At 56.3% G+C, this 26,589-nt stretch overlaps 1 protein-coding gene and 1 long non-coding RNA gene across 4 annotated transcripts; one reads left to right on the plus strand and one right to left on the minus strand.

The window, feature by feature from the left end:
* Nucleotides 1–2,187: 2,187 nt before the first annotated feature.
* On the minus strand, nucleotides 2,188–25,442 carry KCNC4 (potassium voltage-gated channel subfamily C member 4). 2 transcript variants are annotated; one of them, XM_055584791.1, is made up of 4 exons: nucleotides 23,584–25,442; nucleotides 11,264–12,200; nucleotides 9,090–9,293; nucleotides 2,188–3,304 (listed from the first exon to the last, which is right to left on the minus strand). In XM_055584791.1, the coding sequence occupies exons 1-4, from the start codon at nucleotides 24,250–24,252 to the stop codon at nucleotides 3,243–3,245; spliced, it is 1,872 nt and encodes a 623-aa protein (XP_055440766.1). In that variant the 5' UTR covers nucleotides 24,253–25,442; the 3' UTR covers nucleotides 2,188–3,242. The 2 variants fall into 2 exon arrangements, with proteins under 2 accessions (XP_055440766.1, XP_055440765.1); XM_055584790.1 differs by having other exon boundaries at nucleotides 2,188–6,732; nucleotides 23,584–25,310.
* LOC129654984 (uncharacterized) lies at nucleotides 19,391–21,851 on the plus strand. Of its 2 annotated transcripts, none has more exons than XR_008715694.1 (3): nucleotides 19,391–19,628; nucleotides 20,721–20,835; nucleotides 21,016–21,851. It is a non-coding gene; the product is annotated as an uncharacterized LOC129654984 (long non-coding RNA). The 2 variants fall into 2 exon arrangements; XR_008715693.1 differs by lacking the exon at nucleotides 19,391–19,628 and adding an exon at nucleotides 19,724–20,031.
* Nucleotides 25,443–26,589: the final 1,147 nt, after the last annotated feature.

Below are 26,589 nucleotides of genomic sequence, written 5' to 3' on the forward strand. Positions count from 1 at the left end.
CCTGGGTGTGATGACCCAGAAGCCCCATTCCATTTAGGTAGCAGCTAAGTGTAGGGCTCACAGAGCCAGATGGCTTGGGTTCAAATCCCAGCTTTACTGCTTTTTGGATGTGTGACCTTGGAGAAATGACCTGACATTACTGTGCTGCAGTTTTCCTCTCTGAAACAAGGGACGATGATAACACGAAGCTCAGGATGGGTGTTTAGGAGCATTAGATTCATTGCCTAGCACTTTAAAAAGGTTAACTGTTGGGTATTAGCACCCCAACTCTATTCCTTCACAGAGAGATAGGGGTTCACAGAAATGAGGCAAATTCATGGCACTTACTTGAAAGGTGAGGTCATTAAGCCAAAGCAGTCATTGGAGTGAGTTGCCCCCTGACCCCAATATTTGTAAACCATGCACTGTGCTAAGGGTGTCTCAGGCCCTGCCTCACTGGATTCTCCCAATGGTTTCATGACGTGGATACCATTATTTCTCCCATTTTACAGATAAGGAAATAGAGGTTCACACAGGCTAATTAACTTGCCCAGAGTCACATAATCAGGAAGTGAAGGAGCCATGAGTCTGACTCCCAGCGTCAGTCTCCATCAATACAACATCTAGCTCTTCTCACCAGCTCCCTCGTTTGGGTTCCACTCCAGTTTTTGGGACCAGAGGGAGTCAGAGCCATTGCTTCCTTAACAGCATTGTCTGCTGTCCGTGAGGTGGGGAAGTGGGGTGGTCCTTGCTTCTAACTGAACTGTGCACTCCTGTACACTGTCCCTCTCCCTTCAGGGGTCTGAGAGTGTTGCTGGGGACTCCAAAGGCATCTCCTTGGGTCCCCTCAGGCTCTGTTGGCATTGGGTACCCTTGGGCTGCTTGCTGGATTCTCAGCCCTGACCATGAAATGGTTCCACACTGATCAACCAAAAAAAAAACCCCAAACAACAACAATAAAAAAACCAAACACCATTTTGGATGTGGGCCCTGATGCGTAATATCATTATGGAACCAGCAGCGCATTCCATTCCATTATCGCCCCGCCAAGCTTCTCTGAGGCGAGCCTGGCTGCAAATGGCTTTCTCCTGTCTGGGGGGGTGGGGTGGGGGGTGCGGTACAGCCCCTACTTGCCCTCCACTGCTGGAGGAGAGATTTTATCTTTAATTGACAACTGGCTGCCTGCCATTGCCTCACCTCTGCTGGCCCAGGCTCCCAGCCTGACTCTGCTTCAGGAACAGGCTTCCCTTTGCTTCTCCCCTTCCCTCCCCTCACCCTGCTCCCTCGTGAGCTCTTGTCCTTTCCTGGACAGATGACCCTGGGTCAGGCCTTCACATTCACTGGCTCTGAGATGGGTGCTATCATTACACCCATTCTACAGGCAGGGAAACAGGTTCAGTGAATTGCCCCACCTTACCCAGCTGGGAAGTGGCAGCTGAACTGAGGTCCCCCATCTGCCCACTGACTCGACTTAAGGAGAGCAAACGCGTGCCCAGGCTACATAATTCAGAGCCCTGTGCAAAACAAAAACGCTGGTCCCTTCTTCAGTAATTATCAGTAACTTCCAGAGGGTGACAGCTGAGCATTAGTTGGTTGTGGGTCTTCTGAGCGCCTCAAGGGGCACAGCCCTGAAGCCAAGCCCCTGTGTGACTGTAGGAGGGTCTAGGGTAGGGCTGACATCTGAGCATTCCCCACCACCCCCACCTCCTATCTGGGCCCAGGACTGTTCACTTCCCAGCCCTCAGCGGTCCCAGTTGTGGCCCCAGGCCCTTGTCGGCCTCAGTTCATCAGCCATCCAGTCATTGCAACAACTCCGGCATCCCCTGGGCCTCGGCCCACACAGAATTGGTGCAATTTCAGGGAAGAGAGGAAGCCCCCTGCAAAACAAGGAGGAATACAGTGGAACCGCTGAAATGAACAAGTCTCTTCTTCCACGTTATGGTCGGGGGTGGGGGTGGGGGCAGCAGTGGAGATCACTGCCCAGGAGCCCAGGTCCCAGGTTAGTCCTCTCGGCGGGACCTTGGCCAGAATCACTCTTCATCTCAGGCATTCGTGTCTGGTTCTAAATGCAGCTGGGCTCCACTGGTGATTCCTGGTGGGGGTGGGGTTAGGAGTATGCATTTCTAAAATGCTGGGGGGGCAGCCAGGGAGATCCCCACAGACACAGAAAGGAGAGGCGGAGGCAGTCACACAGCGGGCACAGCAGAACGCTCCAGATGTCTTTATTGGGGCTTGAGCACGGCATGACAGTCACAGGCATGCAGACAGGGCGGTAGGGCCCAGCCTAGGCATGCCTCAGACGCACGAGGGGACAGCTTTAGAAAAGGACGACCAACATCAGGGAGGGGCAGGGCGGGCTGGGAGTGGGGAGGGAGGGCTGAGGCAGGGGCAGAGGCCAAGGTCGAAGGGGGGCACCTGGCCTCGGCTATTGCACGCATCCTCTGGCCACCAGCCAGGAAGTACAGTATTGCAACTGGTCTCCGCTCGCCTGCGGCTTCCCCTTCTCAGACCCCTGAGCCAGATGGGCAGACAGACCCCTTCCCTGCCCGTCTGCCCAGCAGCATCTTTGGAAAACAAATGGACGAAGGAGACAGAACAAAAAACCAGAAATAAAAAAAGACAAAACACCCCCTCAGTCAAGGACACAGGGAAGGTGGAGAAAGGAGTAGAAGAAGCTGCAGAAGAGCCCTGGGAAGTCCCCCAACAACTGGGGCGTGGGGTGGGAGGTAGAGCCCCAATCTGGGGTGGGGTGAGGCCAGTGGAGCAGTGACCCCAGGGGGCAATCTGGCCTTCCACCAGCCTCTGGCCCACAGGGGAAATGCTCCCAAGAGGGAAAGTCTAGCCTGGGACCACCCAGCTGGACTGGCAGTTCCCAGGTGTATTTTTCCTGGGATATTCCACACACACATTCGGCAGAAACAAAGAATCAGTGAAGGGAAAGGGGGTGGGGTCGGGCAAAGATTTGGGGAGACACAGCCTAACGAAGAAGACAGACCACCAAGAGCACGTGCACTACACACAATAGTATAGTATGTATGAATATAGATACTATATGTGCATATATATCTCTTCAATGTACAACAGAACAAGAACATCAAACCCGATGGCTCTGGGCCCAAGGGTCACATGGGAGGTTTTCCATCAGTCCTGTGCAATCAAGGATATGAGTCTTTCCCAGCGAAAGATTCTTGCCTGGGTTCCAGAGTTGCCCTAAGCCTCTGGCTTTCTGTCTGTCTGCCTGTCTCTCTCACGTTGGTGCCGCTTTAAGAGAGGGTGAGGACTTCGGCCTGGGCATAGTTGGACGAGAGGGCGTCTTGGCAGGTCTCTGTGTTTAAAGAGCACAGGTGTGAGACACTGGGACGCACGCTTTCGGCTCAACATTGCCTTCTTGAGAGGTAAGGAGTTCAGCAAAAGAAAGGGAGAAACGAAGAATGAGATATTAGAAGGAAGGCAGCTGCTGACCCACACGCTGTGGGCTGAGGAGTAGGCCAGAGATGCAAGGTATGGGGCCTGGAGTTAAGAAACCAGAAAGCAAGGATACGAAGGAAAGGGTGAGCCCTTCATCGTCCTTCTGCCAACCCAGCGCTGGGCCACAGTGACCCATAGGTGATATCACAGCTCAGCTCCATGCCTGTCGGGTAATGAACTCCAGGAACCAGGAGCCCTCAGGTCCCCAGAGCTGCAGTGCGGTGGGGAGAGGGATCACAGCTCTGCAGCCTGGCATGGAGGCAGCAAGGGAAGTTCCTGCCGGGGCTCTCAGCCCACAGGCCATCGCCTGCCCAGCCTGTGCTCCCCACCCCCCCAACACAGTTCCATCTGCTGTCACCACCTAGGTCTAGTCCACTGTCCCAGGGGCTGGTGAGGAAGGCTCCTGAATGTGCTGCCATGTCAGGCCCAGCCCCTGTCCTCAGTCTGCCAGGAAGAGAGTCCCAGCAGCTGCAGGGCGAGTGCTGAAGAGGAAGCTCAGGGAGGACAATTGTGCCCCGCTCAGGAGAGGAGGCAGGAAACCCAACACCTCAGTGAGCCCTTCCAGACATCTCCTTCTCAGCCTTGGACAGCAGGGGCCTGGGCCTTCCCTTCCCCTGCCTTCCTAGCGGGAGCACAGGTAGGGCAGGCAGGAGGCTGCAGTGGGGGCAGGGACTTGGGGAGGTGATACTCTCTGGCCAGGGCAGACAAGGCCCTGCCCCGAGGAAGCTCTGCAAAAAGGGAGCCTGGGCTGTTGCACAGCGTCTCCTCTGACTCCCAGGCACCCTCCCCTCTGGCTCCAGCTCACAGCTTCCCCTCTCAGAAGCCCTGAGGGCTGAGGACTGGTCTTCACAGTTGTCAGCAGCAACTAGTACAAACAGGAAAGGTAGCAACTCCTACCTGGGCTGCTTCCCCTGCTCTGCAGGGAGGGGCTGGGTCACAGCTGAAGGGGAAGACGGTTAGAAGCCAAAGTAATGGGTACAAGCCCAGATCCAGAGGCAAGGGAAAGCAAACTGTGCTCTCAGACTGTGGGTGGAAGACAGAGCTTTCTCCTAAAACGGGGAGGCCCAGGGCCTGGGCAAGCCTGAGGCCTGTGAAGAGGGCCACCTTCCCAGGCAGGGCCTCGAGTACTGTGGGGCCCTGTATACTTGCTCTGGCCTTTCCCAGGACCCTGGGAGGGAGCTGGGGCGGGCAGCCTACTCAGCGTTCCTGTTGGCTCAATCCTGTGTCAGCCCTACAGAAGCCAGAGAGCCAGGAGGGGTGTGTGGGAGCCCACCCAGCCCCCTCAAGGCACAAGGGGCCCCAGGCTGGCACTCCTGCATCATGTCGCCCAGGGACATCTGTGCCCACCATGGGGGTGCCATGAGCATGCCCGTTCCTGTGGGAGGGAAGAGGGAAGGAGGCGGTGGGTGCCGTGGAAACTTGGGCTCCTGACAACTTGAGGGCTGCCACAGAAATAGCCGCCTCAGTTCCCTGAACCAGAAAGGCAAGTGAGAGGAGGAAATAGCTATACTGCCCATGCTACACCAGTCACCTCACTCACGGTGTCCATGCTGGAGTCAGGACCCCAGCACTGGGGAGCCCAGCGGGGGCAGGACCTAAACCATCCTACTGGAAGAGAAGCTGGGCTCTCAGATGGGACTGAAAGGGTAGAAGGTGTCCTGCTCTCTGTCCTGCTTCCCAGGGCTTGCCTGTCTGTGTCCCTTTCTGAGGGGCAATGGCATGAATGGTCCTGTATCTTCTCAGCTCTTCTTCTCTTCCTCTCAAGAGCAAACAGGACGCCAGCCCCACAGACCACAGCAGGGCGGGGAGAGCCCAGGACCCACCTTGAAGAGAATTTCCTGTGTCTGTCCAAGGCTGAAGAAGGCACTGACTGAAATGGGAATGTTTCTAGAATATGCTCTTCTTCATTATCCCCTGCAATCCCATGAAATGGTCTGACCTTTCTGCCCAGTTCACCTTCTGGGGCAGCTTCCAGAGTCCCCCGCCTCCTGCCGAGCCCCCGAATGCTGTCTGGTGGTGCCTATCTCTGCCCGTTCTGGAAGGGGCAGACATGGGCCTTACTTAGTCATTCCCTCCACAAAGTTGCATAATCTGGCTCTAAAAATTGCCAGGCGCCCAGCTCTGCTGTCAGGTCTAATTCCCATCAGGTGAAACAGGAAATGTCTTGGCTGAAGTGTGGTCCCTGCGAGCCTGGCTGGTGCGCTGGGGGCATGCCCTGGGGAGGGGCCCTGGGCGTGGCCGCGTGCCCCTGCGGGAGGCAGCGGGTGGGGGCAGGATGGCTCCTGTCCCTGCACTTCCCCTCAGCTGCCCCTGCCCGGGGTGCACCCCTGCTCACTCTGTGACTCACAAACCTGTTGTGCTCCTGGGCTCGTTAAGTAAATGAATACACTTAATTATAGAAATTAGATGAGTCTCCGGTTCTGGCAGCGATATAGAGCGCAGAGGCTGGGTGGGAGTGGCAGGTGACTCAGAGGCAGGACTGGGAGCTGGAGGGAGCAGGAGAGGAAGGAGAACTGTAGAGGAAGCAGGGGAAGCCGCGTGGCCAGCGATGCCGCAGCTCAGGAGGGTGGGGCACAGATGGGAGGCTGGCTCCGAGGCTGGGCTCCACCGAGAGGGGGACATCCCTGCATCTAGGCCGCCTATCCTGGGGCTCCAACTTGGGAACCCCTGCCTGCGCCCCACGCCCCAGGGGACAGCTTATTCCTGGCTGCTCTGGGTGTGGGATGGACAGACAGACAGACAGAGATGTTCAACTGCAGGCTGTTCGGTTACTTGTTGAAGGCCCTGAGGGATGGGGGTGCATTTGCTGTGATTTAGGTGGGAGCCTGAGAGGGAGGCAAGGCCCAGAGACACAGTTACAGAGTCCTAGGGGTGACGGCACCTTCAGCTGAGAATGGGAGTGAGTGGGGTAGGAGGCCTAGAAGTAATTTCCCCTCACTCTCAGGCTCCAGGGCTGAACCTTTTAGGGAGCTGGGTGCTGTGGACTGGAGGCTCGGGGGCCTCAATTCTCCTGTATCCTGTTTGACTCCCGAAGACGCAGGAGGGACGAGGCTGGAGGCATGTGTGTGTCTGTTTGTGTGCGGGTGCCCAGGGTCGGGGAGAGCTGAGGGTGCAGCTACGAGGCCGAGTGTCCAGGGGGCGGGCTGGTGAGCGGGTGGAAGGGGTGGGCGAGCAGGGGCTTTCTCGGAGGGTAGGGCGAGCTGTATCGCGATGCCAGTGGAGACAGCCCCAGACTGGTTCCAGCCGCTCCCGCTATGTTGTTTAGGCTCCGGGACTTTCCACAGCCTTGGTGAAGAAAAGGCACATGGGTCAGGGGGGCGCAGCTCCTCGCCTGAGACGCTCCATGGGATCCGTGTTCAGGGGACTTAGCGGGGCAGGCAGCCCCAAGGCTGGCTGCAGAGGTCTGCTTCAGCTGGGAAAGGCTTCCTGGCTCTCTCTGGTCTCCAGATGGACCCCAAGGGCCCCATCCTCAGCTGCCCTTTTCTTTGTCATCATCCCCAGGTAAGTTTCTCTCCAGCTGTACAAAGACCCTGCAGCCTTCAGGACCCTCCTTTCTCAACCCTAAGAAACCCTAATGATCATGCACCGCTTTTCTCCCAGGGAGTTCATACTCTGTCACATAGGTCTCATTGCTGTCTGTGCTGGTGGATGGAGGAGGCCTGGGCCCACTCCCTCCTGGACCTGAATGTAGCCCAAGCACAGAGAAGTACGGCGTGGTCTGGCATGGGTAAGTTGCCGAATGCACACTGGGAGTTTGGCGATGCTAACTGCCACGCTTCCTTAGCAGGGCCTGTTTCCCAGCAACCCACCTGTTCCCTCTCGAAGGTCACTCTAATTGGCTGAGCTACATGCTTGTTGCCAAGAAGCAGTGTGGAGGCATCTTGAAAATAGAGCAGCCAGGACCCACAAGCACCCAGAGAGATACGGTGGTGGGACACAGGCTCCCCAGCCCCACGCATGCTCACACGTGGGCTCCTTCTCAGACAGGACCTGCTCCCCAGGACCTCAGGGTCTGTCCTCTGACTTGCACCCTCACAGCCCCCTCCTCCACACCGCTACTTCCACTGAGTCTTTCACCACACTGGATGAACACAGGGGTGCTTAGGATTTGGTTCTGTTTGCTCAAGTCCTCCATGGGGGGTGGGGTCCCTGCCACCCCACCTTCCATGCTAACCACTTAGCATTCTCCAGCCAGAACAAGGCTCCAGGTCTGAACTAGGACACAGGAGAAGCCTCAGTGTGTTTGGGGTGTGGGGGGAGGGCAGGAGGGACAGGCACACCCAGAGCCCAAGGACTGGGCTACGCAGAGGCCAAGGGTGACCAGAGGAGCACAGGAGAGTGTGTAAGTAGTCTGAGCACCATCCATTTAAAGCTCTAAATTTAGCTGGGCCACATCCAGGTCCCAGATTGCTGCTCCTGCTTCTGCCACCCAACAGGGCACATGTCCAGTAAAATTGGACACATAGCTCTCAGGGCTTGGTTAGGGTCAGGGTGCCCTGGGGACAGTGGTGATGAGCAGGCCAAGGAAAGGGCCTGGGAAGGTATCCCTGGACATATCCTGGGCTGGGCAGGCCAAGGGACATCCTTGTGGGGACAGAGAAATCACAGGCTATTCCTACAGCAGCTACTGTCCCTGCCTCACTTGACCTTGTTTTGGTTTGGAATTTGGGGATGGTGGGAAGTAGCCGGGGGAAAGGGATTGGACTGAAAGAAGACAAGCTAAGAAGCAGCCTGCATACCTAGCTGTTTTGGGGTGAGAATTGGGGTTTATCCTGAAACTAGGCAGGCTTTTAAGAGAGGTTAGATGACAAGGACAGGGCAGAAAAGACAAAGAAGTGATGGGGACTGGGCAGAAGGACCACTGGGGCTTGAGAGCCCTGGTCCTCAGCCATCATGGAGCTTCACCTTCCCTAATCATTTCAGTCCCATTTGGTCAGGCCAGGAATCCCCTAGCTCCACTGTGGATGGAATTTCAGCTTTCCCTTGAACTCTCTAAATCCTTCAGAACATGCCTCAGAACATACCCCCTCTCCCTGCCCACTCCCAGCCCCTGGTCACCTTCTGGCTCTACCTGGAAGGGACAGTCACATCCCAAGGGCTTGCACAGCTGGGCTGCAGGACCCCCGGTGTAGGACAGAGGAGGTAGGGCCTATGCCAGGCTCTCTGGAGACCTCACACCAGAAACCCATTCTCACCCTGACTCCTGAGACTCCTGGGAGTCTCCTGGGACTACTTACTGAGGAGGCCCGAGCTGTGTTTAAGGGAGGCCTAGGGGAAGGCTAGCAATGACACTGTGGAGTCAGGCCTAAAGGTCACAGCAGGAACCAGAGGAAAGGACGGTGATCAAACGGAAGGAGCGGGCAGGAGCCCTGATCTGCGGTCCCTTCACCCTCCAGCACTTGTCTTTCCGGAGGGCACCTGGCAGGTAGGGGGGCTCTGTGTACCTTCTGGGGATGTCATGGGCCTTTCTAATCCATGGACTAGAACATCAGGGGACCCATCCTAAAAGCAAGGGTGCGTCCAAGGCAGAGGAGATGGTGGCCACGGCCTCAGAGGAGGAGGGGACCTCAAGCTCCAAGGGGGACACTGGGGAGACTCAGCTCCATGGGGGCTCCCCCCCTGCCCGGCCTGGGGAGCCATACCTTTGCGGACACTACCATCGGCGCAGGCATAGTCCCCAGCGCTGAGCAGGAAGCAGGCAGCTGCCTTCTTGTTTCTGTCTCGGGTGCCGGAGCGGCGCAGGGCCCTGCGCTCCTCAGGGGTGGGGGCGGAGGCCAGGGGCTGGGTGAGGCCGGCTCCCTCCTCGTCCGACAGCACCGCATTGGCATCACCATTCTGCTTGGAATCTAAAGGGGCAGACAGAAAGGAGGCTGCAGGAGGGCTGATCCCTGACCTAGAGCATCACTTACCCAACCCACAGGGAGAGTGCTGCCAGAACCAGGGGGTGGGCCTACTCCTGGGGGCAAAGAGTGGGATGCTGGCTTTCCTCTCAGTCTTGGCTGGAGATGGAGCCACAGATACCCCAAAAGCAGAGACTCCCCAAGTTGGCCCTGTGAGATCAGCCCAAGGCAGGCAGTAGAGTCTGCTGCCTCCTTGGGTTTGGCTCAGGCTGACACTTGGATGGGTATGCATTCCCTGGGAGAGTGTCTGGCTTGATGGGGTTAAACTTACAGAGTGGCTTCCACAGCTGTCTTCCTGGGCCACCTGAAGGCACTTATTCTTAGTCACCAGGCATTCCAAGCCAGAGTTGATGCCCGAAGGATTCAGAGCCCTTTGTCTCACGGGCTAACTTGTGTCTGGGGGAAGACACCCCCACCCCCACCCCAAGGGGAAGAGGCTCCAATTCTGCTCCCACTGCTGTATGCTCTTAGTCCCGACCCCTGCTCCACCGGACAGTCAACATCACAGGCAAAGCTGAGTCCCTGGGTCTGGAGAAGGGGGGTGGCCAGTTGGTCTGAAGGCAGGGACCAGGAATGCCCTTACTGTGACTGAGGAGTTAGGGTCAGGCTAAGGCACAGGTCATGGTGCCACAGGTGAAGTGTGCATGGCAGAAGCCCAGGGACTTGTACATCGTGATATAACTTACCCTCTGAGCCCTGAATGGACCTCAGGGTAAAACTGAAATTCCCTGGGGTACTGTCTGGGAGATTTCTGTTCAGGAATCTGGGAAGAAGGTACCATTTTGGTGGGGGAGAGAAGGGGAGCCTAAAGGGTTCCATCAAGGTCTTTGAAAGACCCATGCCCTTGAATGACCCCGGCATGTAGGATGGGCCCCCACCAACAGGCCACAGGTGAATATTCTGAGCCAGGCACCTCCCCACAAGGACAAGTCCTACTTTATCCCCAGAGCCATGCTGGGAGGGAGCTGCTGTCTTATGAGCAGCTCCCCACTGGCCTGGCATCCAAGGGACCCCCCATACTAGGAATCTCATACCTCTCTTAGGAGCTCATCCCATACCTAACAATTGGGTTCCCACTCTCCAACATAACTCTGTGTTGCTGTGGATGAAGCCAATTTCCTTTCACCTCTTGACTCAGGTAGAAGCAAGCTTTCCTGAGCTGGCCTTTCCCATCCTTGGATAGCATGATTCAGACCCTCAGGTCTGGTTATTCCACCTTGCAGCTACCAGTTTTTTCCCTTTCCTTTCCTCTCTCCCAACATTGTCTGGGCTGCTCCCTCTTGGTTCCCTTGCATCCATGTTAAACCCCAGGCCCAGGACTCAATCTAGCTTGTGCCAAACAGAAGGCAGCCTCCCACAGCCATTACGTTATCACATTTATTAGGCCAAGAGACACCAGACTCGAACGTTTGGAAAGAAATGATTCATGTGTTGATGCTCCTCAGGAGAACAGCTGCCCTCCTCTCCAGCTAATAATGACAGTGCCTGATATTTGTAAAGTGGGTTTAACTTCTCAAAGTACTTTCATATCCATCATTCATTTGGGGCTTGTCCAAGTCTTGGAAATAAGATATTGATAGCATTTCTGTTTTACAGGTGAGGCATTTATACCCAGAGAGGGTGAATGACTGGCCTGGGGAGCACACTGGCCAAGACAGGATTAGAAACCCAGGCTTCTCATTGACAGCCCCATGCACTGCCCATAACAACCTAAATTTCGTGGGATACTCATTCTACAGAGCCTGATGTTCAGGAAGCGATCAGAAAACGGAGATTCAGCCTCAATACTGTGCCTTCCTAAAGGCATGCCTTTTATTTAGGGTAGCCCGTGCAACAAGAGCACAACCCCAAACTCCAATGCCTGAGTTTCAGTCGGGAACTCGCCTGGCCACTAGGGGAGAGGTGGCTTTCCTCACCTGCCCGTTTCCTCTCAACCACACCCTCTTCTGGGGCAGGGGGGCTGGCATCACTGTAGGTGCTGTCCCTGGGCGAGGTCTCCTGTGACTTGCAGTAAATGGGCGACTCCAGCTGGGGCGGCCGAGGTACATGCTTCTTCCGTTTCTTGGGCAGCTTCTGCTTGGCCATGGCCAGAGAGTAGTACATGCCGAAGTTGTTGACAATGACAGGTACGGGCATGGCAATGGTGAGCACGCCGGCCAGTGCACACAGCGCCCCCACCAGCATGCCGGACCATGTCTTGGGGTACATGTCCCCGTAGCCCAGTGTTGTCATGGTGACGACGGCCCACCAGAAGCCAATGGGGATGTTCTTGAAGTCGGTGTGGTCATTGCCCCGCGGGTCGGAGGGCCTGGCGCCGATGCGCTCCGCGTAGTAGATCATGGTGGCAAAGATAAGCACGCCCAGGGCCAGGAAGATGATGAGCAGCAGGAACTCGTTGGTGCTGGCGCGCAGGGTGTGGCCCAGCACGCGCAGCCCTACAAAGTGGCGCGTGAGCTTGAAGATGCGTAGGATGCGCACGAAGCGCACCACGCGCAAGAAGCCCAGCACGTCGCGGGCCGCCTTGGATGACAAGCCACTCAGTCCCACCTCCAGGTAGAAGGGCAGGATGGCCACGAAGTCGATGATGTTGAGCAGGTTCTTGACGAAGTCCAGCGTGTCCGGGCAGCACACGATGCGCACCAGGAATTCCAGCGTGAACCACAACACGCACACGCCCTCGATGTAGGTCAGGATGGGCTCCGTCTCCACCTCCCGCCGGAAGCGCACGCTGGTAGTATTCCCCACCCGGTGAATCTCCGTCACGTTGCGGTCGATGTTGAAAGCCTCGTGGGTCTCCAGGCAGAAGGTGGTGATGGACACCAGGATGAAGAAGAGAGAGGCGAAGGCCACCACCTATGGGCGGGGAGGAGAGTGAGGGCAGCTGTGTCAGGAATGGATGCGCCCAGCGGGGACACGGCCCTCTGCCCATGGAGGGAGGGGCCATAGGTCACCATGCAGTCTGTCAGGTGGTGAGAGGTGGGATTAAGGTGCACAGTGGGGGGCTGTAATTCCCCCCCCCCTCCAAGGGTCTTCATCCGTGTGTTGTGAGTTGCTCAGCCCTGTCCAACTCTGCGACCCCATGGACTATATAGCCTGCCAGGCTCCTCTGCCCATGGAATTCACCAGGCAAGAATAGTGGAGTGGGTAGCCATTCCCTTCTCCAGGAGATCTTCCCAAGCCAGAGATCGAACCCAGGTCTCCTGCATTGCAGGCATATTCTTTACTGTCTGAGCCACCAGGGAAGCCCTTTATCCATGTGCTTGCTAAGGCAGTACTTCCCAGTCCTTGTCAGGTGCATAGAAGTTAGAGGCTGCTCTTGGCTGGAAGGAGCTGAACAGAGATCTATAGCTGCTCCATCCTGCCTACTGCCTACCTCTGCCCACCTCTAACCCTGTCGTGCTCTGAGCTTCTCAAATTGGAATGGCTATATAAGCCATCTGGGAACCTTGTTAAAATGGCACTCTGATTCAGGAGGTCTGGGGCAAAGCCTGGGCTTCTGCATTTCTAACAGGCTCTCAGGTGAGGCTGCTTGTCCACAGACTGCAACTTGAGTAACTAGACTTTAAGGCAGTGGTCCTCAAAGTGAGGGCCTGGACCAGGAGCATCAGCATCAGCATCAATTGGGGATCAGTCAGAAATGCCAAGTCTCAGGCCCCACTCAAACCTACTGAATGACAAATGCTGGGGGGAGGATCTAATAATGTTTCAACAATCCTTCGCAGTAATTCTGATACACACTAAGTTAAGAGAGCCACTGCATTAAGGAGTACCTAGAGGCAAGGAGCTGGCCTTCTACCTATTAAGCTCTGGCTGTGACCCACATCTTCAAGCCCTGTCATAGCCCCTCTGGCCAGCCTCTCACCCTAGAATGTCCCAGCTGACTGCCCAGACGGTGAGAAGCATTTGAAGGAAGACAGCCTGCTCCAGGGCAGGAGACAGGGTAGTCTGTGCAGAATATCGACTCTGTCCCTTCTCAAGAGGCTTCCCTGGTGGCTCAACAGTAAAGAATCTGCCTGCAATGCAGAAGCCGCAAGAGATGCAGGTTCGACCCCTGAATTGGGAAGGTCCCCTGGAGGAGAGCATGGCAACCCACTCCAGTATTCTTGCTTGGAGAATCCCATGGACGGAGTCTGGCGGGCTATGGTCCATAGGGTTGCAAACAGTTGGACACGACTGAGCATGCACGTACGCACGCACGCCCTTCTCAAGAACTGACATTTCCTGAGACACTGAGCGCCAATAAAAAATAAACTGCACCCACGGGGATCAGAGTGTAGCAAAGGCCGATCTAGACAGCTGCCGAAATCGTAGCTAGAATGATGACAGCGGCACTTAGCAGAGGAACGGCTGGGTTTAAGTGTCCAGTCATTATGAATGGAGATGAAATGCATGTGTAATAACACCAATTACGGAGCCTTCATTTGTTATTCATGTGACATCATTCACCACTGTCAGGGTACTGGTTGCTGGGGTCCACGCCCCCTGCTGTAGCCTGTCCTGCTGGGAGGGTGGAGGTGGGTTTGCTCCCTGAGCAGAGGGCTGAGCTTAAATAAGATACATGAGGGAAGACTGTGCCCCATGACCACCTGGCAAACTCCAACGCCCACCCCCTCCGATTTCCACCTGGCCATGGCATTGCCCCCTATCTAATGATGCTCCCCAGAGATGCTTCCCTCCCTGAGAGTCTGCAGGTGTGGGCAGACACACCTTGTTCTTAGTACCGCAAAACACCAAAGGGGAATATAGGGGGAATGGCGCTCTCCAGGTGGCGCTAGTGGTAAAGAATCCTCCTGCCGATGCAGAAGATGTAAGAAACACGGGTTGGATCCTGGGTCAGGAAGATCCCCCGAAGTAGGAAATGACAACCTGCTCCAGGATTCTTGCCTGGAAAATTCCACAGAGGAGCCTGGTGGTCTACAGTCCACAGAGTCGCAACGAGTTGGACACAACTGAGCACGCGTAAGCTCATGAGCTGGGAAAACGAAGCAAGAAATAGTGCCTCCAAGGATTTCTGGAGCAGAAGTGAGTCTGAGAAGGGAACTTTGGGGATGAACATTCATTAGTTCTCTATATTCTGCCTCACACACTTGGGCATTCTGTGTTATCACCTTCAGCCTTCCCTATGAGGTAGGCCCCATTATCCCATTTTCCAAAGGAGGAGCTGAGGATCAGAGAGGTTATATACTTGTCTAAGGTCACACAGCCTTAAAGGGATAGAAACCAGATTTGAAATCAGCACCATTTACTTTCTTTTCACACCTTCCGGGCAGGGTCAATTCATAAACCCAGGAAAGTCATATCCGAATTATCAATACTTCTCCCAGCCAGCTCTCTGATGACTGATAATTTCACCCTTAGGAACATATACCTTTGACTTGGGACAGACACCAGACACTAAACTAAGACTTATTTACACTTGAGCATGGACAGGTTGATCAGATACAGTAAGTTAGGAAAAGCAGATTAGCAGACCACAGACGTGCTTTCCCACTTGACAACTCTGTCTGTGGCTTCTTCTGCCTGCTTCTCTCCATGAAGGTGAATTTGAAGTTCCCTGTCTGGTTTCATTTTTCTTCCCATGAGGAATGGGCTGTCAAGACAATTCGGCTGACATGGGCATTAGGCAAATAGCTCCAGCCCATAGGTGTTCCAAGGCCGTCCAGAGATGAGCTGGTGGAGGCACATATCCAGTGGCCATGGTGATACCAGGAACCCCGAGCCCTGGCACTGCTCTCCCAAGCAGAGGAGGCTGGGGTGAGGGGTGGGGTCAGCATATCCCAGCTCTGCCAGGAAGTCTGGGAAGCAGAAGCTTGCACTCTCAGAAGGAAATGTTAGCCAGGAGAGTTGGCCCACCTGGGAGCCCAACATGAAGTTAATTAGCAATTTGGATAAACAAGTTCATGAAAAGCTGCCAAGGGAAGGAGCAGAGGGTGCAGGGAGCAGGGCGGTGGGGGAGGGGAAGAAGGGTGCTGTGGCGCCAGGACCCTCTCCCACCTGCAGAGCCAAGGTGCCTTCCTCAACTCCGTCCCATGGGCTCCTTCTGCGGCAGGCCCAGCAGGTGCCAGCCACCCCTCAATTCCTGCACTGTTCACTCATTATTTTTAAAAAACACTGAACCATCCCATCTACTTACTTCCACCCCTCCCTGCTCCTCTCTCAGAGTGAGGACAGAGAAAGGGGAACCACATGTGCCCACCTCTCAGGGCCAACAGCGGCACAAGACAGGGAAAAGGACTTGTTGAGGATTAAACTGAGGCTGGGTCCCCTGACTCACAGATCTTTCCTCTTGGCCCCTTTGACCAAAGGTGGGACAATCCTCCTTGATGAAACCTACATGGGGCCTCAGTCTCCCATGTGGCCCCTCTAGGCTGGTCCCAGAAAGCACTCCCTCCTTGAGGAGACAGGCAGAGCTGAGGCCGAGCCCTGATGGATGCAGTGGCCTGTGCTCTGGCAGGTTGCCCCATATTGGGTCCCGGGGATACAGGTTCCCCTTCAGGGCCCAAATTATTCCTCTCTCCTCTAAATTATTCCCCAAGCCAAATTATGCTGTAAGTGGCGGCCCTACTTTCACCCAGCCTTTGCCCTTTGGTGGCAAGGATACAGCTGTCTTTCTCACAACTCTTTTTTTGGTCTGTGATTTTTCTGTTTTTCTTGCTCCCACTGCACAGCATGTGGTATCTTAGTTCCCAGACCAGGGATCGAACCCACTCCCCCTGCATTGGAAGCACAGAGTCTTAACCACTGGACCACCAGGGAAGTTCCATTCTCACAACTCGATTGGGACATTAAAGGGACCAGGGAGGAGGCAGCTGCACTACCCAACTTAGAGGTCAAGGCCTCACACTTGAGCCTCCTATCCAGTCCCTCCACCCCAACCCTGGGCCGTTCTGCCAGCTGGCGGGGCTCCTCAGAGCACTGCCCATTGGCCTCTGCCCCACACAGGGCTGTGTGGCCTCAGGGAGCTGAGACTGAAGGCAAAAAAGAGCCAAGGAACCCCAGGTGCCCCATCCCGCCATGCCACACGGTCCCTCTCTGCACCGTGGGACGGCACTAGTTCCCTAGTGGTGTTCTTGCAGGATTGCGTGAGCCTCGACACAGCATGCGCCTGGCACACAGTGAGGCCTCAGTAAATGGCAACAGAGCTGAGGCGGGGCAGGGGGGCCTCTGCGGACACCCCCTTGCCGCTTCTGAGGACGAGCTGGATCTGGAACCCAAACTATCACAAAGTCTTTGCTTTTCAGAAGTGAGATTTAGAAGGTCACTGAACTCAACGTCCTTTCTGCTATTGTACAGATGACAAAACTTGAGGCCTGGGGACAAGTGACTTGCCTGGTTCCCATGGCCAAAGTTGTCCCTTCTTTCCATTGCCTGGGGACAGAGGGCATGGATTTTGCTGGAAGTCAAAACTGTCCAGGTGGAAAGCCGCCCATGTGAACTGGTCTAGCCAGCAGCAGCCCCTCTCCTGCAAGGTGGGAGGATGCAGGAGGTTCAATCCACCCTGGACAGGAGGGTCCTAGCCTCTGTGAAGGAGCACCCTGCTCCTTCAAGCTTCCTGCTCTCCTGGGCCCCTCGCACTGGCCAGCTGTATCCTGTTGGGGACCCATCTGTTCCCTGACACCCAACTGTTTCAGCTGGTGGGCCACCCCTGTGACCAGTGTCCTTCACCGAGCTCATTCCACAACTGTCCTTGACAATGCAGGACACACACTATGTAAAGTCACACACTTTTGGGTGCAAGTGGGCTCTGCAGTTACAGCCCAGGAGGCCTTGGGCAAGCTCCTTGATCTCTCTGAGCCTTAGGATCTTTGTTCATAAAATCAAAAATTGAGTACCTACTATGTGCCAGACACTATTCTGGGTGCTGTGGAATAGCAGGAAGCAAAACACATTGCCCTTCAGACTGTCAACAAATAAACAAGTAAAATACAGTATGTCAGATGGTATCAGTGTTAGGGAGAAAAATAAAGAGAAAGGAGGTTAAGAAGTGAGAGGGTGGGGTAGCTATTTCAAATAGGGTGGTCAGGCAAGGCCTCAGTGCCAAGGTGACATGGAAGCAGAGACCTGAAGAAGTGAGGGAGCAAGTTAGGTGAAGACCCAGCAGAAGGCAGCAGGAACAGGAAGTGCAAAGGCCCTGAGGCTACAGCATACTGAAGGGCTAAGAGTACCTCTCTAATAGGGCTGTTTCGAGGATTAAAAGAAATGATATTTGTAAAACTTAGCACAGAGCCTAGAGTGGCTCAGAAATCTGGCACAGGCTGGGTTGAGGGGGGTGGGGAGGAGGTGACAGACACCAGTCATTGGGAGCTGACTACAATCAGCAGGAGCAGGGGAGGGGAGCCCAAGAAGGAAGGGCCAAGGAGACAGATGGACAGATAAACATAAGAAGACTCATGCCCAAAAACCTATATTAAGGATGAAGTGTAGGAGAAGAGAATTTGAGAACACAGCCAAAGACACTTGCAGAGGAAGATCTGAGGGGATGGATGTGAAGCTGAGCCTTCTGGGGAAGCGAGATCCTGGTGCCCAGGCAGCACTGGAAAGGCTGTGGGCAGTTCTGGGGGCTCAGAGGCAGGAATGGAGAGGGAGTCTGCCAGGCAAGGCGTCTTTGAGATGTCCCTGAGCTCCTGGGTGAGGGCCTGTACTGTGATGCCCAGGCCGCAGCCAAAGGCCCCCTGCCCCTCTCCCTTCATAGGCTGCCCTGGGCCTTCCTGTCCTGAGCCAGGGCCCTCTGGTTCCAGTGTCAGAACCAGCCTCTACCATGCCCACCCTCTGCCAAGTCAGCACTTGGGGGGCACTCAGGGCTACTGAGCTGCCCAGAGCTGGTGAGTCCCAGCACCAGAAGGAATTCAGTCCAGCTCAGATCACTGGCCAAGAACTTATTCAGACAAATGTGACTCCAGGCTCTTGCTCATCCACCAGAACGTCCCTGCCCCTGAAGACTTTCTGTCCCATGCTGCCCTATCTCTGCTCTGGCTGGTCTCCTGGCCAGGAAATTCCCTTCTTCCCTAACTCTGCATGCTTAAGCACTACCCGCATTGAATATTTATTTATATATTTATTTATAACCTGCTTCCTTCTAAAAATTATTTAAGGGAGCTAAGTCATTATCATGCAGGGCCTACCCAGTTTAACTTCTATTAATATTTCCTCGTTGAAACTTCCCTGCATACCAACCCCCCTCCTAAAGAAATAAATCCCACACAGTGGTGGGATGTGTGGCTTCTCCCCTCACCTCCTATTGAACTTCATTTTTTAAGACTACTGTGGCCCCTCTCATGATATATGTGTATTATCTTTACCATTTCCTGTCACTCAATTTTCTCTAGCTGCCACCTACTCCACCTGACCTGGCTCTCTTCAGTAAAGACCACCTTTAACTCGTCTCTATAAAAGCCACCCTGGTATCTGGCATGTAGTACACGCTCAATAAATGCTTTCTGAATGACTGAAGCCAAGGTGCCTGCCTGCTCCCTCTCCTGGTCCTAAGGAGCCTGTCATGAGGAGAGGTGACAAGGGGCGCCCAGGAATCCCTCCTGGCACCTGGGCTCTCAGACCCTGTGGCTCTCCAAGGTGGGCCAAGCCTGCTGCCTGATGGGGATCCCTGCCAGGGGCAGGTAACCTCACCCAGCTGGAGGAATACCCCAGCAGGGAGCTGGGTCAGGTTGAGGCAGGCTGGCTGCCCAGAAACAAAAGGTGGCATGCATACCCTGGTGCCAGCATCCCAGGCCAACACTGACCATGGGCAGAGGTGAGGGGCCTGGGGGCTCCTGGTTCCTAAGGCCCGGCTGCCTGACTCTGTTCATGCCTGCTCCTCCCCCAACTCTCCAAAACAGCCCAAGTTTATTTTATCCCTTCCCCAACCTTACACCCCACCCCAAACAGTGACAAACAGAAACACCTCATCATCCAGAGACAAGATGTTCAGAGACAAATGTTGGTCTGTTCAGAACAAGAGAGGAAAACAGAAAACAAGCTTGGGAGGAGCCTGGGAGGCTGCCTAAGAGCAGAGACAGGTGTGAGGGTGGGAGGCAGGCCCTGGCCTGACACAGCTCCTGCTCCTGGGAAGGAGGCAGAGGGGCTGCCCTGGGGCATGCTGGCACTGTCCTCCCAAGGGTGCTATGGAAGCCAGGGCACCCAGCCTCCTACTCAGGTTCCTAGCCCTTTCTCACCCAGAGGGCATGGGGACCTCAAGCCCTGGCCTCACTTAGAAGCCTGTCATGCCCACCAAGTGGCTGGTACCAGGCAACATCCAGGCAGGAGAAGCCAGGGCCTTCAGAAAAGGTGAGCAGGAAGCAAGCTCTGCATTTCCTTCCTAGAAGGCCTTGGTTTCATTCCTCTGCCCAGGCCACGGAAAACCTGGTCTCCTCTCTCAACCAAGCCTTCTTTCTTTTTGTCCTATAAAAGCCCCACAGTGAGGGAAAGAAAGAGCAAACAAGCTCAGGTGTGAGCAACTCTAGGGAGCAAGGAGATGGGGGCTTTAATTCAGAGGGATAAGTGAAGGAAGGGATGGGAGGACAGCAGAGGGCCTCCTGAAGTCAGAGGTCCTCTCCAAGCAGAGCCCCAGGAGGTGGCAGAGGCAGCAGACAAGCACACACAGGGATGCCCAAGATCTGGGCTTAGATCGTAGTTCTACCCCCAGCTACGTGACCTTCAACAAGCCCCTCTGGTCTCCATTTCCTTCTCTGTAAGCTAAAGTTAATACTCCCTGCCTCACATGGGTCAGATATCAGAAAAAGGCCCAGGTGCCAGCACCTGACACATAGTGCATGCCTAGGCGATGTGAAACCCCAGGTCTGGCTGCAGTGGGATCCTGTGGGGTAACCTCCTCTACTCAGAAGGGAAACATCATGAGAAAACTCAAAACAGGCACTGATTTACCCAAAGGAGGACTATCATCTTTAAGAGGGCCAATAACTGGACTTAAGCCAGATCAGCCCTGGGGTCCTCTGGGAACAGGGATAAGGGAGGTGAGCAGCCCAGGGTCCCATCCATCAGGCCTCATGTCAGCCTTCAGAAAAGGAGGAAGGCCCGATTCTAGAACTCTGGATGCTGCCCAAACCCTAACTGGTCCCCTGCAGTCTGGGAAACCACCCTCACCGTTGCTGAGCCCTCCCTCTGCCTAGATCGCAGGCAGTGGGCAGATGGGGCCAAGACAAGCCCGCCCCTTGCGCTAGCTCCCAGGTCAGGCCAGGGGAACAGAACCGCAGCAGCCGCCCATGGGCCCAGACTCAGCGAAGAGAGTGGGGCGGGCCCAAAGGGGATGGCTCTGTGGGCCAGGCCAGTAGCTAGGCAACAGCCTCCCATAATCATCTCAGTTTATTTTCCGTTTGTATCTGTTTTGCTTCTGTCATAACGCGCTACTCAAATGACCAGCTGCTGTGTGCGGAGAGATGCCCGGGGTCAGTGGGAGGCTCCTCTACCGTTACTGGCCCTGGAAGCCCCCGTCCAGGGACGAGGGAGGCAGCAGAAGAGGCCTGAGGGAGGGAAGGTATGCACACAGACCCAGGGGACAGCACTGTGGGGTGGGGGGTGTGTTACTGGCCTGGGGTAAATAGAGCTCGCAGAACACAGCCCCAGAAACCCTGTACCTCAGTCCTGGAAGCATAACTGAGTCAGTGTCCCTTCTGACGTCCCCATCTGCCCCTGCGTTTTCTGATGTCATCCACAGCAGGTACAGAACCTTGGAACACCTCCCAGACCAGAGTAAGAAATGAGCCACCTCAAAAGCATAACAAGAGCATGTGATCATCTGGGGAGCAAGGGGGCCCTGACTTTGAGTCCCAGCCCACCGCTCTCGAGCTGTGTGACCCTAGAGAAGTTGTCTGCCCTCTCACAGCCTCACTCTATTAAATAAGGATAATATTAATACCTCTGCTGGTAGTTTACTGGGAGGATTAATGCAAAGTACCTGCATGGAGTGCTCAATAAATGGCAGTTGCTATCAGTTAATTTTTTAAACTTTTGTACTCTCACTTGTGTGTCCCAGGAACAGCTGAAGGCTTGCCTTGGCTTGTGTTCCTCTGTAGGAAACGAGCCCCTTCTGGCATGAGCTCCATACAGCTCTGTACATCAGTGTTAACAACCAGAAGGCAGGCTGCGTGGGATGGTTTGCTGGTTCTATTATTTATTAGTTAAGTGTCTGTCATAAGACACTTAACACCTCTGAATCCTGGTTTCTTTGTTAAGTGGGAAGAACTTACCCAGCCCAGCCCCCAAATTTCCAACCTCAAGTGGACTGCCCTGGCTGCTGTGATTCTATTGATATATCAAAAGGGCCAAGTATTAATATCTTGGGCTCATGGAGGACTTCTAGAGGCTAACCAGGCTCTGAGCTTCCTCACAGAGCCCCGGCTGGGCCACTCGGCAGCGAGTTAAGGACAAAATAAGTGCACTGATGGTACAGCCCCTTGGAATCCAAGGGAGAGGAAACGGAGTAGGCAAAAAGTCTTCAGAGACCCCAGAATGCTCAGAAACAGGGCCCCTAAGCATCTCATCTCATTCCTGCTTCCCTGGCACTCTCTCTTTCCCCAACCCCACCAACTTAAATCAGCCTCCTCCTCCCTCTACTGCCAACTTTGAAAGAACCTAAAGGATCTGCACTTGGCCCCTCCCCACCCCTCTCACCATGCACACAGCTGAAAGCGGACACCAGCAGGGCTAGAGGACTGCATGAGAAGCCCGTGGGGTTCACAGCCTGCCAGGGCCTCACTGAGCCCTCACCTTCTGAGCGGGTCTCAGGGCTGCAGGGGAAGAAGCAGAGGTGGCACCCTAGCTTTGCTGTCAGTCCTGAAACCAGTCCCTGCCTTCCAGAGGTTGCCTGAGGACGTGTGCCTCAGCCGCTGACCCCTCTGCTCCTCCCTCCTCTTAAGACACAGGAGATGCATGTGCCCTGGTAGAGCATTTATGCCAGCATGGCCCCTCCCTGCAGCCCCATTTCCCAATCTCCTGCTCTCCCCTGGGGGTGGGGGGAGTGGAACTTTTCCTTCCATGACTGGGTTGAGGTCCAGCACCAGAGGTGCTGAGGAAGGCAGCAGAGCTCTGAGACTCATTAATGTGACAACTTGGGATGCCAGAGGTAACTACCAGCTTCCGACGCAGGACAGCATACCCACACCCAGATCCAATGCATCACGTTGGTCTTCAGTCTCCCAGACAGACCCCAGCCAGGCTTGAGATAAGACACTAACGTCCAGGGTTCTCTTTTTTAGAGAATCTAAAGCCATCCTTCAGGTTTTATTTTTTTTAAGATGCTTAAGCCTACCACTCCACCACCCCCTTCCACCTAAAAGGATTAAGGAAAAGTGGATTGACTTGAGGAGGGGGTGGTGGGAAGGGACCAGATCCTGCCTAAATCAACCTACACTTCCTCCTGCCCCCCCACCCATCCCCATCACCTATTTCAAGCAGTAACCTGAACCAGGGCTTTCTGGGAAGCCAATTTGTGCTGCAGCAGGAAGAAAGCAGCAGCAACAAATCTGGGATCATCACCAGGCAGCCTGTGGCTGGCCACTGGCTGTAGAAGCCGAAGGGCCCAGAACCTTAGGCTCTTCCTGTCTGATTCTCCCTTCATCCCAGCAGAGGCCAGGACAACTCTGGTGTCCAGAAAGCCTCAGGGGCATAGCTTGGGGCAGGCATCTTGACTTATCTTGCTCTTCCTGCTTGCTTCTTCTTGGGAAAAAGAAGGACTCTCCCAAACCTGGTGTTCTGGTCCCAGTTCTGCCTATTATGGCTAAAGAGCTGAAGCCTGAGGCCCCTTCTCTAGAACTCACAGTTCTTAGCACACTGAGCTGCTGGGAGGGTTTCTATAAGATGGGACACAAGGAAGGAGCAAACCCCACGACCTGCTAGATCGGCCACTTACACCCTAGTTTCCCTCCCATCGCCCCAAATTCTGCCTGACCCCAGCTCAAGGCTTCATTCCAGCTCTCCAGGACTCTGTTCTTCAGAGGAATTGGGTCAAGAGGCCGCCTGAGCAGGAAGGAGGGGGTGGAAAAACAAGAGCGCAGCTATGGGTTGTCTACTCGCTGCAAGGGGGGATGCCTTAAAGCAGGAGCTGGATTAGGTCCAAGTAGTAAGTCAGGTGGGTGCACTCTCCTGAAGCGTGCAGGGGGCGGGGTGTGGGGTAAGGGGGTATAATTTCCACAGAGCCCCATGTAAAGTACGGTAATTTGGGAGGGAGGTGGTGGTCAAGTCAGTCAGTTTCTGTCGAGAGGAGACCCAGGCTCCTGCCACTCACCCTGGCCGCCCGTGAGGAGTAGGGATCCTCGAAGAGCGCCCACATGCGGGGCTGCCAGCCGCGGCAGCCCCCGGGCCCCGCGCCAGGGCCCGCGCCTCCTTCGTGGGGCCCAAGGCGCTGCAATGCCAGCTCCCGCTCGTCGTCGCCGGCCTCGTCGCCGGGCCCCGCGCCCCCACCGCCTCCGTCTGGGCTCTCGAAGATGTCGAGCGCCTCCTCGGCGTCGCGGTGCTGCCGGTAGGTCATCCAGCAGCAGGGCTCCACGTCGGTCTCGTCGATGCCCCAGAAGGTGAGCTCCTCCTCAAAGAGGGGGCCGCATACGTCGGCGGGGCAATGCAGCTTGCCCGTGCGGTAGTAGTTGAGCACGTAAGCAAAGACGCCCGGGTGCCGGTCGAAGAAGAACTCGCAGCCCCCGCCGCAGCTGCTGCCTGCACCACCGCCATCGGACTCGGGCCGGCCCCCGCCGTCGGGATCGGCCAGCCAGGCGAGGCGGGTGCCCGGTAGGGTGCGCAGGGTGCTGCGGTAGGTCTCATGTCGCGTGCCGCCCACGTTGATGATGATCTTCTCCGACGCCTCGCCCTTGGCCATCTCCTCCTTCAGACATGTTTTGGACGGAGGCTTGTTCCCCGACTTGCGCCCGCGGTAGGAGGAGACACACACCGAGCTGATCATAAGAAGCGCTGCGGGGCTTCGGCTTGGGGCGGCCGCTGCCCTCCAAACACCCTTCCCGAGGAGGCAGCGTCAGACGGGGGAGGGGGAGGAGACGAGGAGGCAGGAGGCGGCGGCGGACCCTCTGCGGCGTGGCCCTGCCCCTGCCTGCCCCCCGGGGCACGAAGCGAGAGGAGTTGGATTTCTCGGGTGCACAGGTGGTTGGGGTTTGGGCTGTTAGCGCCGGGGAGGGAGTCAAGAGGGGAAAAGGAGAGCCGAGGACCCAAGCGAGGCGCCCGGGGAAGCAGGGCAAGCACACACACGTTCCCCCCGCTAGGACCCGAGGCACTCAGACGCTAGAGGCCCGGGACACGCCCCCCTTTCACCTCCCAAAAGACGGGGAAGTGCACTGTCCAGGCGCACTGCGAGGGTCCGGGCGGTGCGCGCGCTCACACCCACACGGGCCACCTTCCTGTTCCCAGTCCGCGCCAAGCCCCGGAGCAGCCGGCTTCCCCGCCGCAGCGGCGGCGGCAGCGCAGCAGCAACAAGTCCTGGGAGCGGCTGCCGGGGCCGGGCCGGCGCTCTCACGGTAGCCGGAGCTCCGCGGGCCCGGGCTGCGTGCGGTCAACAAGAGGCGGCGGCGGCGGCATGTGGCCTCTTCCCCCCATTCATAAATCCAGCGCAGGATACGGATAGCGGGCGGGGCGGAACGCGGCTTTCAGACAGGCGGGTGCTGCGCAGGGTGAGGCGGCAGAAGGAAAACAAGCGCGCCCGCTGGAGCGAGCCTCTGGTCCTGCGTCCGCGGCTCGAACAGCGGCGGGGAGCTACGCTGGGCTGGGCGCTGCGGGGGCCGTGCCGGGGCGGGGGGGCCTCAGACGGGGCGTCCTGCGCGGCGCCGAGCTTGGGGGGCGGGGCAGCTCCAGGGAACAAGGCTCTGGGCACTGGTGAAGGAGTCTCCCGTGGCGGCCGAGCAGCCAAGGACACCTGCAGGCTTCCTGGGCTGCGCTGAGAGGGAGCCTCAGCGCAGCGCCCCGGCGCCGGGCTCCTGCGATCTGGCGGCGTTGGGAGCCACGCCATCCACGCGTTCACCCATCTCTGGGCGGGGCGCTGGCCTTGGCCCGCAGCAGGGGGCGAGCGAGAGGTGGCCTAGGGACGGGGGTTGCCTCCACGCCGGTGGGTTGCGGCTCCGAGGGTTCTCCGTCTCCCTCCGGCGTTGGCAGCAGACGCCACTCCGCTGGCGCCTTTTCCTCCCGGCCCCGCCTCGCTCGGGCGCGCCCTCCGCGGGGCGGGGTGGGCGGGGCGCGGCTCCGGGCCGACCCGGCTAGCTGCAGGGCCCAGGCGGCCGAGCTCTGCGTTCCTCCGCGGAGCCGAGCCGAGCCCAGCTCAGCCAGGCGCGCCGCTCTTGCGCGCCTCCGCCACCATCCTCTCCCGCCCCCTTAGGCCCCGCTCCCCGCCTTCATAGAACCCGCAGCTCCTCCCACTGCAGTCCCGCGGCCACCGAAGCGCTCTCGACCTCTGACCTCTAACCTCCGCCTGTCCCTTCTGGCCACTCCCCTTTCCTTCTCCCGATCAAGCAGATCGCTTTGTTGCGGTTTAATTGTGGCCGACTGGAGGCCGGGGGCGGCGGGGGAGGGCGGAAGAGCGGAGAGACAGTGTCGCTAGGAAGAGGCTGCCCCCTCCTGCCCCAGACACTGTGTTAGGGCCTCCTGACGACTCCGCCCCAAACTGGGTCCAAGATCCCCGTCGTCCTGATGCTGGCTTCTGTCACAGTCACCGAAGCCCCCGCCGGGAATAAGGCACCAGCGGCCTTGGGCAGAAAAGCAGCTCCTGTTCTGGGTGGAAGAAAAGCGTAGTCCTGGCGCTGTTAAGGGTGTGGGGCAGGTGGCCCTGAAAGATCGTTAGGTTAAAGCCGTGGCTCATCGTTGTCCCAGGGGGCACACAGGAAGCGTCCATGCCACACCTTGTGACTCCCTCCAGGTTCTACTGTTTCACTCATTGCAAATTGACTTTGCCCTTTTTCTGTCACATCTCCGCTCTCCGACCCTGAGCTCTTACAGGCCACATTGCTTTTTCATCTTGATAGCTCCCACAGTGCCTGCCTCTGAGAACCTGTTTGCTAAGTGATTGAGAAGGTACCATATCCAAAATATTAGGCACTAGCCCGACTGCATTGGCTTCAATCCAAAAGCAATGTCCAGATTCATTTGTTTTTATTTGTTAAGTCCAGAACTCTTCCACATCTTTAAATTAGTCCTCTTTTTTAGTGATTTTTTTTTTTTTTTTTACAGTTTTAGGCAAGCCTCCTCCATATCTGTCCAGATCACTGTAAGAAGGATTTTAAAGCAGAAATGCAAGATGATT

This window comes from Bubalus kerabau, chromosome 6 (assembly GCF_029407905.1).
Source record: "Bubalus kerabau isolate K-KA32 ecotype Philippines breed swamp buffalo chromosome 6, PCC_UOA_SB_1v2, whole genome shotgun sequence".
Taxonomy (NCBI): domain Eukaryota; kingdom Metazoa; phylum Chordata; class Mammalia; order Artiodactyla; family Bovidae; genus Bubalus; species Bubalus kerabau.